At 31.9% G+C, this 13228-nt stretch overlaps 1 protein-coding gene across 1 annotated transcript; it reads left to right on the forward strand.

The window, feature by feature from the left end:
* The first annotated feature begins 6097 nt into the window (after positions 1–6097).
* Positions 6098–12837, forward strand: PHO2 (phosphate 2). The gene is made up of 11 exons (XM_039025686.2): positions 6098–6641; positions 7340–8007; positions 8095–8195; positions 8405–8538; positions 8623–10037; positions 10472–10606; positions 10688–11104; positions 11192–11255; positions 11349–11488; positions 11764–12075; positions 12380–12837. The coding sequence occupies exons 5-11, from the start codon at positions 8634–8636 to the stop codon at positions 12635–12637; spliced, it is 2730 nt and encodes a 909-aa protein (XP_038881614.1). The 5' UTR covers positions 6098–6641; positions 7340–8007; positions 8095–8195; positions 8405–8538; positions 8623–8633; the 3' UTR covers positions 12638–12837.
* The last annotated feature ends 391 nt before the right edge of the window (positions 12838–13228 follow it).

Genomic DNA, 13228 nt, shown 5'->3' on the forward strand with positions numbered 1-13228 from the left:
AAATGTTATATGCTACATATTTATGTTTCTTAAAAACATAGAACTTGGGAGAACATAATATTAACTTATAAACTTTCTTTCTCGTGAAAAAACCATTGTTTTGGGATTGAGAATCATAAATATATTTATTATTTTAATGGATGGATAGAAAATAAAAATAAAAATCTTTGCAATATCTAGAATTAGTGTATTCTTGACTCATGTGATGTTTTGTAATCATTGAGTTTTTGTTTAATGACTATTTGATTTTTAGTTTTTAGTTTTTAAAAATTAAGCTTATAAACTCACTTCTCCTATTGATTTATTTAAAATATCAAACAAAGTTTTGAAAACTATTAAAAAAAAAAAAAGCACCATTTTGGTGACCATCTATTTTTTTTTTTTTTTTTGAAAAGTAACTATTTTATCTTAATGTCATACAATATCCTACATCTTTTTTAACTATAAGTGGTGAATTCTTAACCCAATTCCAAAAAAGGAAAGAAGTTTTTAAAAGCTATTTTTTTAGTTTTTAAAACTTGATTTAATTTTTTTTAAAATTGGTAAAATTTAGATAACAAATAAAGAAATTTAGAGGTGGAAGAAGTGTTTGTAAGCTTAATTTTAAAAACTAAAAAAAAAAAAATTAAACGAGTCATAGTTTTTAAAAATATAATTTTGTTTTTAAAAGTGGGAAAATTTGAAAATCATAACAAAGAAACTGTAATTGGTAAGAAACACATCATTTCAAAACCCAAAAATCAAATAGTTATTATATGAAATCTCTTTTAAATTTTTTAATTAATTAATTAGTTAATTTAGTACAATATATAGGCAGCAGGCGAATCAAGCTAGTAAGCCAAACTGCCTAAAAATTAGAATATTAGCATGTCTAATACATTATTCTTCCCTTTTTATAATGATATTGAATTATTTCAATCTAGCTCAGATGGACGGACATAATATGTGTGAGCGATTATAAATTTTTAATTCTCAATTTATTATATTAAAAAATCAATTATTCTTTTCTATCCTTAACTTTCTTTTTGTGTATGGATTCTCTAGGCAAATTTTTATATTCTTTTATACTCTTTTTTATCTCTCTCATCACATTCTTCTTTACAGTAGCAACCATAGAACCTTGCCAATTTGGTTTAGGGAATTATAAAAAAATTCTTTCTTGAATTACTAAATAAAATTTAGGTTAAATTGTCAATCTATTTGGAATACATTAACTTTCAAATGGGATTTTGTGCATATTTAGAGTCTTTTTGAAATAATTATAATTAAAATCACCTCTGTCATGTTTAAAGTCACTCTAAAATGTATTTAACTCATTTTTCATACCATTAAAATTTATTTTCAATTATTAAAAAAAATAAATTAACCATTTTAGAATCACTCCCAAAAATTTTACTTGTCGAGTGTTATTGAATGTATTTTCGTGTAATGTTGAGGGGCCGGATTTAAAACTATAAAGTTTGGTGGGCCAAATTTTAGTTTAAAGTTAAATCGGACGAACTTTTCAAAATTTTTAATAGTTGTGTCGATTGGTGTGTTTGGAATGCATTTTCAAGTGTTTAATTCAAAAAATAAATCATTTTAGAAAAAAAAAATTGGAGTGTTACAACCACTTAAAACAGGTTTTGAAGTGTATTTTCAATCATTATTGTCAAAAATATTTAAATAAAAATAATTTTTTTAAAAAACACTTTTTTCTCCGAGTAATCCAAATATATCTTAATTAATTATTATAAAAATTACCCGAACTTCATTAATTTTTAATTATGCCGCTTGGATTCTAATCATCATCTTAATAAGCCTGCCCCAACAATTGACATTTATAAATAAAAGTTGGAGAACTAAACAAACATTATTCGAGATTTAATCCAATTTTAATTAATTATTATAAGAGTAATAAAATATTTAACTAGTAAAAAAACATATATGATAAGATTAAATATTTTTTTAAAAGGAAAGTAAATAATTAAACGAACAACAATTAATAAGTTCTTATTATGGTCTCATGTGATAAACATTTCGTTTTTAATTTTTGAAATTAAATTTATAAACATTTATTTTTTTTAAAAAAATCTTGTTTTTGCTTTTAAGTTTTGGCTAAAAATTCAACTTGTTTATTTTAAGAAATATGAAATTATGGTAAGAAATTGAGAAAAAAATTAATTTAATTTAATAAATAAATAAATAAAGGGTTACAAAAGCCTATCTTTTTATTGTTTCGTAACGACCCGACCATTCGAGTACTCTGACAAGGACCATTACTCATGACTCTGACTATTTCAAACCAAAATTTTAAATTAATAAATAAATCAAATAAACAAAATATTTAATTAGGGTCCCTCTAAAAATAAATTTAAAATTGGAAAATATTGAAGAATTTGAAAGTTTAACATAAAAAGTTCAAGAATTTCAAATACCAAGACTCATTTCAAACATGAAAACATGAGCGAAAGCTTCTGTCTGGTCCCAATGGCACGGTTACGAATTCTTCTCATCATTTGTCCGTCTATCTTTACCCTTATCTGAAAAACATATAATAAGAAATGGTGAGTATGAAATATTCAGTAAGTGACCCATTACTAGGTCCACTAGGTAAATTTGTTAGCCTTTCTATCTAGGCACCGGTGTACATTATATAACATAACAATCGTGGAGATCTCAGAGGAACACAAATCATGATAGTCTAGTAGTCTTGAAGGAATACAAATCATGCTAGTCTAGTGATCCTGAAGAAACACAAATCATGGTAGTCTAGTGATCCTGAATGAACACAAATCATGGCAATTTAGTGATCCCGAAGGAATACAAATCATGACAGTCTAGTGAACCTGATGGAACACATATCATGGCTGTCTAGTGAACCTGAAGGAATACATATCATGACAATCTAGTAAACCTGAAGAAACAAAATCATAGTAATAGTGATGATCCCTTAGAGACATCGAATCAGTCATAAATGGAAAACTCAAGGGTTCACAAACATAAGATGTACAATGCCCGATAGGAGTACTAACAATCATCATTAGTCTAACATGCAACATACAACATCCAAATTTCGTATCAAACCATAAATATGTTATCGTGGTCTTAGTAGCATAATTCATATGTTTCCGGAACACCCTTGACAGTCCATCCATTAGCAAGTTATAGCAAATCATTCCATCACAATAATATCATGATTTCACATATATACACAATTTTAATTTCAACTTAGTTAGGGTGCTTAGTTTGAGGGCGAATAAGTAGTTAACTACTTACCTTGAAATTAAATCTAAATAGCTAGCAATTTAACTTCGCAAAACCTTAAATCCTGAATAAATTAAAAAACATAAACCAAAATTAAATCCGACGTTTAAAACACAATTTCAATCACAACTTAACCCGAATGTCTCCAACAACTTACCCAACACATGGTAAATCACTTTGAAGTTTCAAAATCAACATGCTCTAACAACTATATCACCAAAATCAATCTTAACTCTAATGAATAACAGTTTTATACCTTCTAATCCAACCTCCAAAAATCATAGTTAAAACAAAAGTTAAGCCGACACTTGGTGGATATCCAAAAATTCTTAACAAATACCCCAAACCTTATTAAAAAAAAAAAAAAAAGACACTGAACAATTTTAGTCTTGTTAGAAAGCACCTTGAGAGTCTATAAAACACAATTTCAACATAAAAACAATATGAATAAGCCAAAACTTAAACTAAAATTTTGTGGGTATTCGAGATATTCCAAGAAAACTCATAAAACACCAAATAACTTATCCAATATATCAATTCTGGCGACAATGTTGCTAGCGGAGATGGCAGTGACGACAACCATAGACGGGCGTTGTTGTTGGACAATGCAAATTGTTTAGGTTAGCAATTGGTAGTGAGGGTGAGAAAGGTTTGCAAGAGTGAGAGAGGGGGGATTTCCAGTTTTACAGATTCTATTCAGCACAATTACGGACAAATTCGAGGTCCAAACAACAATCCAACCTGTCCTAAACAAATTGACCAAATTTCATCACGATCCAACTGTTCAAACTCCGACAATCGATAATTTTGTGGAAGTTGTCTCGTCTTTCTCTTTGGTATTCTGCCTTTTTTCACTCTCCTTTAATTTCAAATATCCAAAATTTTTCATTTTTTTTTTCAAATTTTAAAAAGATAAATCAAATATTTTATCACAATATCTTCAAAATCTCCAAATATTTTATCAAATTAATAAACCAATTAACTTCTCAAATTACCTTAATTTAAACTGCAAAAACCAAAATTAAAACATAATATTCATCAACTTGATACAAATTAAAATTTTCAAAATATTTAAATCAATTTAAAATTACATAAAGTTAATTATCTTCTCAACTGTTTTAAGTTGGCTCCAAAATTAAAAAAAAAAAATAAAGAAAATTAAAGTTCAACAATTTAAGATAATTAACCTCAATTACCAAGAACTCGAGATGTTAAATATAGAATTATCCCTCCAAAATGATATTTTATGGTTTAATATTGAAGATGTTGATCGATATATATAAAGAGAATCAAAATTTTAGAGGAACTAGTTAGAAAAAGAAATCACGTCGCATATTTAAAGAAAAAATGTGATACACATGACAAAACCATCAATATATTGGGACACTAAATGTGGGCGTGAAATTTAACAATGTTATGGAAACAAATTTGAAATTTTCATCCTTAAAAAAAATGAAATTTACGAAACATTAAGATATCGATATATTTATTAACTATCTTTAAAAATTGAATAGAAAAAATATCGATTATTAAGAGGCGAATGAAATTTATAGAATTAATAAGACAAAATAGAAAGGTGGACCTAAATCTTAATCCTTAAACCGTATTAGTTGACTCAAAGACAATCCCGTTCGTCAAATTCTTCCATCAACCATGATTTAATTTAGAATATATAAATCACATCATTATAATTTATATCTACACTTAATTCTAATTGGAAAGAGAAAGGAATGTGTGTGGAGGAATAAACTAAACAAATGGAGAGAGAAAAGTTTAGGAATAGTATAAATATGTCATTTTTCTTCCCTCGGCTCCCACTATTTTATATGCTACCAAAAATAAAGTATGTCAATTAATTATATACTAAACATCAAGTATATCATATATATTGTTGATATCTATATTAAAACACTAGTAATGGTAAAATTAAACAATATATTATCGGAAATAAGATTTTAATAATTTTATTGTATTGGTAAATTTTAAAAGAATCATTATTGATTTTGCAATTATAACATTTTTTTTTATATTTTTGCAACTACCCTTTTGTAAATATATATATATTTTTTATAAATATAAATATTTTTTTTTTCTAAACTAAAAAACCTAATTTGTAATAACTTGTTTTTGTTTTCGATTTTTTTTTCTTCTAAAAACTCAAAAGAATTTTTAGTACGCATAGCATCTACGCGATCACCATAACCATATATCACTTGTTAGAATAACAGTTTGTTGGAATTTTCCATGTGAGATATTCGTGTAACTTATTACGAATGTTCATGTGTAATCTAAAGCTATGACCATGCCAGTCCCATCAACATCTCATTGTCATGATTTATGTGGGGGAAAACTAAATCGCGATCACGACTACTATAAAATATGGTCATTCAGTTGTGGAAATGTGGGATTTGACATGATTACCTAATTAAAATGTTAGGATTTCATATTTTTGTGTGGGGTGGGTCATCCATTATAAAGACTCTTCTCAACAGGTCACACGCTCAAAATTTCCTTAGTAAACGTTGAAAAAATTGTAAGGAAATAAACTCAATATTTAAAAAAAATAATAAAAAAATTATCATCAAACAAAACCTAAATAATTATCAATTTGAGTATAATTCAACTATATAATAAACATATATTCGACTTGGCAAAAAAAGAGATTTGAATCTTATGGGATGTTGAATTAAAAAAAAAAAGTTCCAACTTTATCAACTAAAAGGAAGAAAAAGATTTTTTATTATTATTTATTGTTATTTCTTTTTGACCAAACATCTAATTTTGGTTGATATAGTTGACTTTAATTTCTACACAAATACTACGTAAGTTGAACCATATACATTTTGAAAAAGAAAAAAAAATGATTTAAAAGAATTATATTAATTAATTAATTTAGCATACACAATTTTAAATAATCAAAATAAATGAACAAACATGTTAAAGGCCATCCTACTTCATTTCCAAAAAAAGAAGAATAATAATAATAATAAATAAAAATAAAAAACCCACTTTATTCGAGAAATCTTTTTGGCATATTCTTTCTTTTTGGTATCTCTTCTTGAAGGGTCTCAATATTATTAAGTAATTTGGTAGTGGATCCTCCACGCGCCACCATCAACCGAGCGGCAGAGGGAGAAAGAGAGCAACTCTGCAATGGCTTCCAGGCTCGAAAATGCTGCCGATACCGGGATTTTCATCGCTGCAACTTCTCCTTTCTGAAATCTTCCGCTTCCGTTTCTCGTTTCCCTGTGTTTGTCATATGCTTCGTTTGCCAGAAGGTGATTTTTCTGGCCGTGACTCTGAATTATGTTTTCCGTTGAGTTCCTTCGATTCGCCGGAGTCCTCCTTTCGCTCTATTCCGGGAGTTCCTTTGGCCATACATGAAATTTTCAGAGGTACAAAGTTCCACAGCCACCTTACTTTGCTTATGATTTTATGATTTTCGCTTTATTCTTCTTTTGCATGCTATCTATTTATCTAATGGAGTTAAAGCATTTAGCCTCGTTTTTTCTTTTTCTTGAACGTATCATCTGCGGGTTCTCAAGGAAGAGCGTTTTCAGCTGATCAAATCCGGATATCGGTTTTCGTTTATGTTGAGAGATACTTTTCTCATTTTGAGTTTATTGTTTTTTTCGAGTTTTTCTTGGCTTTCCGTTCGAAATTTTGTTGATGGACTGTAGAGTCACAAGGTTAAGCCCTTCATACTTGTTTGTTTCTTGAAGTGTCTCCGTACAACTCTTTGGGAAGCGCATTGAAAACATTAGTATTTTGACCTTTCCTTCTTCCATAATTGAACGCTGAATTTTGTTCTTTTTCTCTAGAAAATATCACATCCAAATTCCATTTCATACGCCTGTCTTTTTCATATGCCGTTTAAGGATTAGTGGCTAATAAATGCTAAAAATGGAAAGTGCAGTTCTATCGGTATATATAGTCATATATGGATATATTATTTTCTTCTCTATGTTTGTGGAATAATTTTAAGTGCTGCAGCTTGAACAACCAAAAGCAGTGGCTTCTAGTTCTAATCAATATGCTATTCTCTTTTCATCAGTTTTTTAAAGGAAATTACTAACAGAAATGGTCCTTGCAGGTGAAAAGGGAATGTAATAGATTTGTTGGGCTGTTGATTCCGTGAATTATTGATGACATAGCTCTCTTGAAGTAATCAAGCAACATGTGGCTTCTCCATTCTAGATCAAGCTGCTGGATATATGTGGTGGATTGGTTATTTTCGTTGGTACTATTGATGAACATTAATTAACATCCTTCTGAGGAAAGAATCTGAATGAGAGCTGACAGACTTGGCGAAAAAAGCTTGATGTTTGGGCAAATTTACTTTGGCATTTGAATTGGGCTCTCAGAGTAGTTTAATATATGTTAAATTTTCTGCATTTTTAGTTATTCCGAAGTTTTCTCTGGGTTGGGCAAATCTCCTTTGGCAAATAGGTTCTTATGGTTGATGCAGTCAACTTGAAAATCAAAAAAAAAAAAAAGAAAACTCCTTTGTGATCATCCATCTTTGTTCCAGAACAACGCAGAGAAGTCTTAATTTGGCAGTTTCGCTGCTTCCTGATTCTTCAACAGTTCTGGAAACTATTATTCAGAAGTTTCCTTTGGTTGAAACTTCAGTCCTATCGGGCAAATCTCCTTTGGCATTTGGGTCCTTGTTGACTCCTTTTATCCCTTTGCAAATCTTCTTTGCAATTTGCTCTGTTTCTGTCAGTGAAGGTATCCTATTGTGGATTTTGATTCATTCAGGTATAACTTTTTTATACTTATTGGAAATTGCTCATTTGGCAGATAGATATAGACAATTGTTACAATCATCAATCTCTTTTGCTTCAGATTTATCTTCAATCTTCGGTTAGCTGTGGTACACAAATCAATTTACTTTTGGATCCTACCCAGGAGTTGGAAGATTTAATGAACGAAGTGGAAATTGAATGGTATCCTCCATATCCAACTTACTGGTGTTCTTTCCGCACATTTTTTGTTGATGATGTTCTTTAAGAGTGATTCAATGCTTCTGCTTAAAAAGTTATGATTCAAAGCTGACAAAATTACTGTAATGCAGCAAAACATGGAAGATCATTTTCTTATATTTCTCAATTTAATGACATAATTTGAATGAATATTCTCCATATCTAATTTTCAGGAATTGGTGCTCTCTGTGAAGTTATAAATTACCCAAAGTACTGTTTGCTAAAGTTTAAGCAAAAGTACGTGAGAAAATTCAAACTCTGGTTTTAACAACTGAGGCTTGAATTTTTACTTGGAGGACACTTTGAGGTATTTGTTCTTATAATTTTTTTCATCTTTATTTGGGCTTGTAGATATGTTATTAACATAGTATTATGTGATGTTATTGTATAGACATTTTATTGATGGACCTGTTTCTAAGTGACTCGGATTGGGAGAATTCCAGTGAGTGCGATAGCAGCGATGATCTAGAGGAAGCTGAATATTATCACGGCCAAACTAGTTGCATTTTATCAAGCTTAGAGGAAACAATTGGAAAAATTGATGAGTTTCTTTCCTTTGAGAGGGAATTCCTGCTTGGAGATGCAGTCTGTTCTGTGAATGATCCTTTTGGACAGATGGGAAAGGTTGTTGGTATAGACATGCTTGTTGATTTGGAGAAAAATCATGGACCCTTAATCAAAGATGTTAATTCTAAAAATCTTTTAAAAATTCGTTCCATTTCTGCTGGAGATGTTGTTGTTAATGGGCCATGGATTGGAAGAGTAGATAAGGTTATTGATTCTGTCAGTGTTCTTTTTGATGATGGGACCAAGTGCGAAATCACTACTGTGGACCAAGAGAAGCTCTTGCCCATATCTGTTGATGCACTCGATGATTCACAGTACCCTTATTACCCTGGACAAAGAGTGAGGTTCTCAAATGTTTCCAAACCACCTGGATGGTTATCAGGGTGGAAAGACGACCGATGTGAGGGAACAGTCTGTTATGTGGAGGCAGGACTAGTGTATGTCGATTGGCTTGCCTCAGTTTTGATGGGTTGTTCTTCTAGTTTAATGGCTCCCCCACGTTTGCAACATGCAAAGGAATTGATTTCGTTGTCGTGCTTTCCTCATGCAAATTGGAATCTTGGTGATTGGTGTATTTTTCCTGTGGATGAAAAAGACAATTATTTTGGTGAAAAGTTAATTACTACTCATGACCTCATCAATGGTGGATATCGTGGTACAGGCTTTCAGGAAATCTGTGTCATCGTGAAGAAAAAAACTAAAGTTGATGTGCTATGGCAGGATGGTAGCCGCTCCACAGGATTAGATTCCCATTGTTTAACTCCAGCAAATGTTATGAATGCTCATGAATTTTGGCCTCAACAGTTCGTTATGGAGAAGGGCAATTGTGATGATTCAAGCATGTCTGTTTATCAAAGATGGGGTGTTGTACAGGCTGTTGATGCAAAGGAACGAACTGTTAAGGTTCAAATGAGAACCGATGATTTGAGTGAGGGTAGCAATCTGGATGGATTGTTGGTGGAGGAAACAATGAGTGCATACGAACTGGTTGAGCACCCAGATTATAACTTCTCTCTTGGAGATGTTGTGTTTAGGTTGGCATTGGATAAGTTTGGCAGTCAATCTGATAAAAATAATATAATTTCTGAAATCTCCATGAATGAGTCTGCTCAGAATGGGAAGAATCACATCGTTGATAATAACATGAATATGGACAACTTCCTATCCTTCATTGGTCATGTTACAGGCTTTAAAGATGGTGCTGTGGAGGTCAAATGGGCTAATTGTTCTACAAGCATGGTATTCATTTTAGTTGATGTCTATACCTTTTTTGTAACCTCATTATGTTCCACTATTTCATCATACATGTAGATGTAGCAGGGACCAGGGATCCCACATAAATTCATTTTAGGCAATATTGAATATAGCTGTAATACTCTTATCTTCTTTGCTTTGTGAATGGTCAGTTCCTTCACCAGATGATAGGCTTCTTGAAGGGAATCTCGTTCTAGGTCTAATAGATCCCGTCTTAAAGAAATTGCTCCATCATTTAGCATTTTTTTAATCATTTATGAATTTTAATCAATAAAATTTGAAGTTTTCCCCTTATAATTTGCATTAGTTTTTGGTTTGAATCTGTGAAGGTTCTTTCTGTGGTAATACTCTATCCATGCATGAGATTTTATATGAGATAGCTGCTGTAGTCATATTAGTTCCCTTGCACTTGATTGTAGGTTTCACCTCAAGAGATTTTCCCCATTGATAAGTATGAAATTTCTACAACCGCTGAACCTAATGGTGAAAATCTCGAGGAGTCGAGACAAGACCAGATTGAGCCTTTGAAACCATACAATATCCAGAAAGGAAAGGTAAAGCCAATTCCAACACTTCCAGTTAATCTGTTCTTAATTCATTTTAAACTATATGGTTAATGCATCCTTTGTGCTCAGGATATGCCAAATTGTGATGGTGCTGGTAAAAACTTCAAAAGGGATACTACTTGCTTCTTTTCTCGAGCTGCCATTGAATTTTTCTCGAACATTTTTTCCACGTTTTTTGGATCAGTTCGATCAACAATTATATCGGGCACTTTTACAGCCCTTCAATCATTTGAAGGTGAGGATGAAATTGATTTACTCTGTGAGAAAGAAGTGCTGCAAACGTGCAGCGAGTCTTGTGAGATGTCACAAATAGCTAAGTCACACAATTTTGGTGAGACAAGTAACATTGAAGAAATTCATAAGTATGAAGATTTAACACTTTCAACCTCAAGTGAGAACTACGACCTATTTGCACAGTTTGACATGGCCAGTGACTGCCCAGACCATCATTTTCTTTCATCAGGAAAAGGATCTATTCTCTCTCAGGTCAGAAACATACCTTAGAATCTTTGGTCTGTCATTTTATTGCAGCAGTCGAGATGACCCTTTCATATTCCTTCTGGTTTCTCATAGGCAAGTAGAGGATGGCTAAAGAAGGTCCAACAAGAATGGAGCATTCTTAAAAATAATCTTCCTGGTTAGCATTTAATATTCTTTAGTTTTGTTTCAATCATTAATTCTTATGAAGATGGCATGCAACTGTCCAACTGAATGAGAGATATCTTTGTAGAAACTGTCTATGTTCGTGTCTTTGAGGAGAGGATGGATCTTATTCGAGCCGTCATTATTGGTGCACCTGGAACACCTTACCATGACGGCCTTTTCTTTTTTGACATTTTTCTTCCTCCAGAGTACCCTCAAATACCACCTGTAAGCTCTCATTAAGTTCTGCATCTTGTAAGTTTCTATGCTACAAATAGTGACTGAGATAAATCGATTTCTTTGTACTGCCAATTTAATATTTTCTGCAATTAGCTGCTCGTGCACTATGTTTCTATTTACAATCAAGTCCTCTCTCTTTATCGTAGACAGGGAAATATTTTTCAAACTTTCATCTCCGTCGTGAATTTTCTTAGCTGGAAAATGTATTTAAATTTCTCTTGTAAATCTTAGGCTGTTCCTAAGTTCCTTCATATCTTTTGCAGCTAGTGCATTACATTTCTGGTGGGCTCCGTGTCAACCCAAACTTGTATGAATCTGGCAAGGTCTGTTTAAGTCTACTAAACACTTGGACAGGCAGCGGCTCTGAAGTGTGGAGTCCTGGGAGTTCTACTATACTTCAAATTCTTCTTTCCCTTCAGGCTCTCGTGCTAAATGAGAAGCCGTATTATAACGAGGCAGGATATGATGCTCAATTAGGACGAACTGAGGGAGAGAGAAACTCCGCGAGCTACAATGAGAATGCATTTCTTGTTACCTGCAAATCTATGATGTACTTGCTAAGCAAACCCCCTAAGGTATAATAGCTAACTCTGCCTTCCATTGTTCGGGCAATTGACTGAGACTTGACTATTCTTCTGGGTCAAGCAATCGTACCGGTACATAACTAATTATGTCATATGGTGCAGATGAATGTGCCAGGAAAGATCTTGTTTGAAAGTTTAACTGATTAATACATTGTCTGCATGACATAAATGCATTTCTCACGCTAGTTAGTTTTCTAAATTATATTTCCAATCATTTGATGAAATCAAAAGACAGACTGCTAAAGTCCCTTGTGATTTGTGACTTTTTCCAAAATGTCATTTCTTTCTGTTGCAGCATTTTGAGACACTTGTGGAGGAACACTTCAGGAGACGTTATCAGCACATTCTAGCAGCCTGTAGAGCATACATGGAAGGAACTCCAGTAGGAAGTGATTATCACCGTGGAACAACAAAACTCGAAAATCCGAACCAAAGTTCTACTGGATTCAAAATTATGCTTGCTAAGATCTTTCCAAGGCTCATCAAGACGTTTTCAAGTAAGGGAATTGACTGCAGCCAATTTGTGGAGGTAGAAAATGGTCTGATTCTGTAACTTTCTCACAAATAAATATCTAAAAACATCATACCCAGCCAATGTATATAAATAATGTCCGTGTGTGCCATGTGAAATTATGGTCCGTCTCTATTTATTGCAAACTGGCTTGAGTGTGAAGCCTGTGGTGTTTTATGTAGATAAATTGTAGCTTGCTGATGATCTGTGAAATAAGAAACAGTGCTTTGATTGGTGTGCCATGTCAATGGTTTGTTTATGAGTTTTCAGTATTCGTGTCCAAGTGTCGTGAAGGTTTATGGGGGTGAACTTGTCTCCCGACAAATGCATGAAAATATTTCGTTCAATAACAGTAGTGATCGTCAAAGTGAACATAATTCGACATATAAAGTGTGTATTATCAATTAAAAGATCTATGTTTGAATTATCTATTAATGTTGAACTCCATTTGAAATTTAGTTTAGTTGGGTGTAAAAATAATTTGATTGTTAATTTAAATAATTTTTACAACTTTTTATTTATATAAATAGTTGTCAATAACAATATTATATTAACATAGCTATTGGTATGTTCATAAAATTTGGTCTAAACTTGATTAGATGGATAAACAAATTAGGTAATGGGAGAGAAAAG

This window comes from Benincasa hispida, chromosome 3 (genome assembly GCF_027475165.1).
Source record: "Benincasa hispida cultivar pf3 chromosome 3, pf3_genome.v1.1, whole genome shotgun sequence".
Lineage (NCBI taxonomy): Eukaryota > Viridiplantae > Streptophyta > Magnoliopsida > Cucurbitales > Cucurbitaceae > Benincasa > Benincasa hispida.

Excerpts from the sequence above, each read along its gene's own strand:
- PHO2 (XM_039025686.2), top strand. The coding sequence starts at position 8,634 with ATGGACCTGTTTCTAAGTGACTCGGATTGGGAGAATTCCAGTGAGTGC. Across the intron at positions 11,256-11,348 it reads TCTTAAAAATAATCTTCCTG|AAACTGTCTATGTTCGTGTC; the intron begins GTTAGCATTTAA and ends ATATCTTTGTAG. Across the intron at positions 12,076-12,379 it reads TGCTAAGCAAACCCCCTAAG|CATTTTGAGACACTTGTGGA; the intron begins GTATAATAGCTA and ends TTTCTGTTGCAG.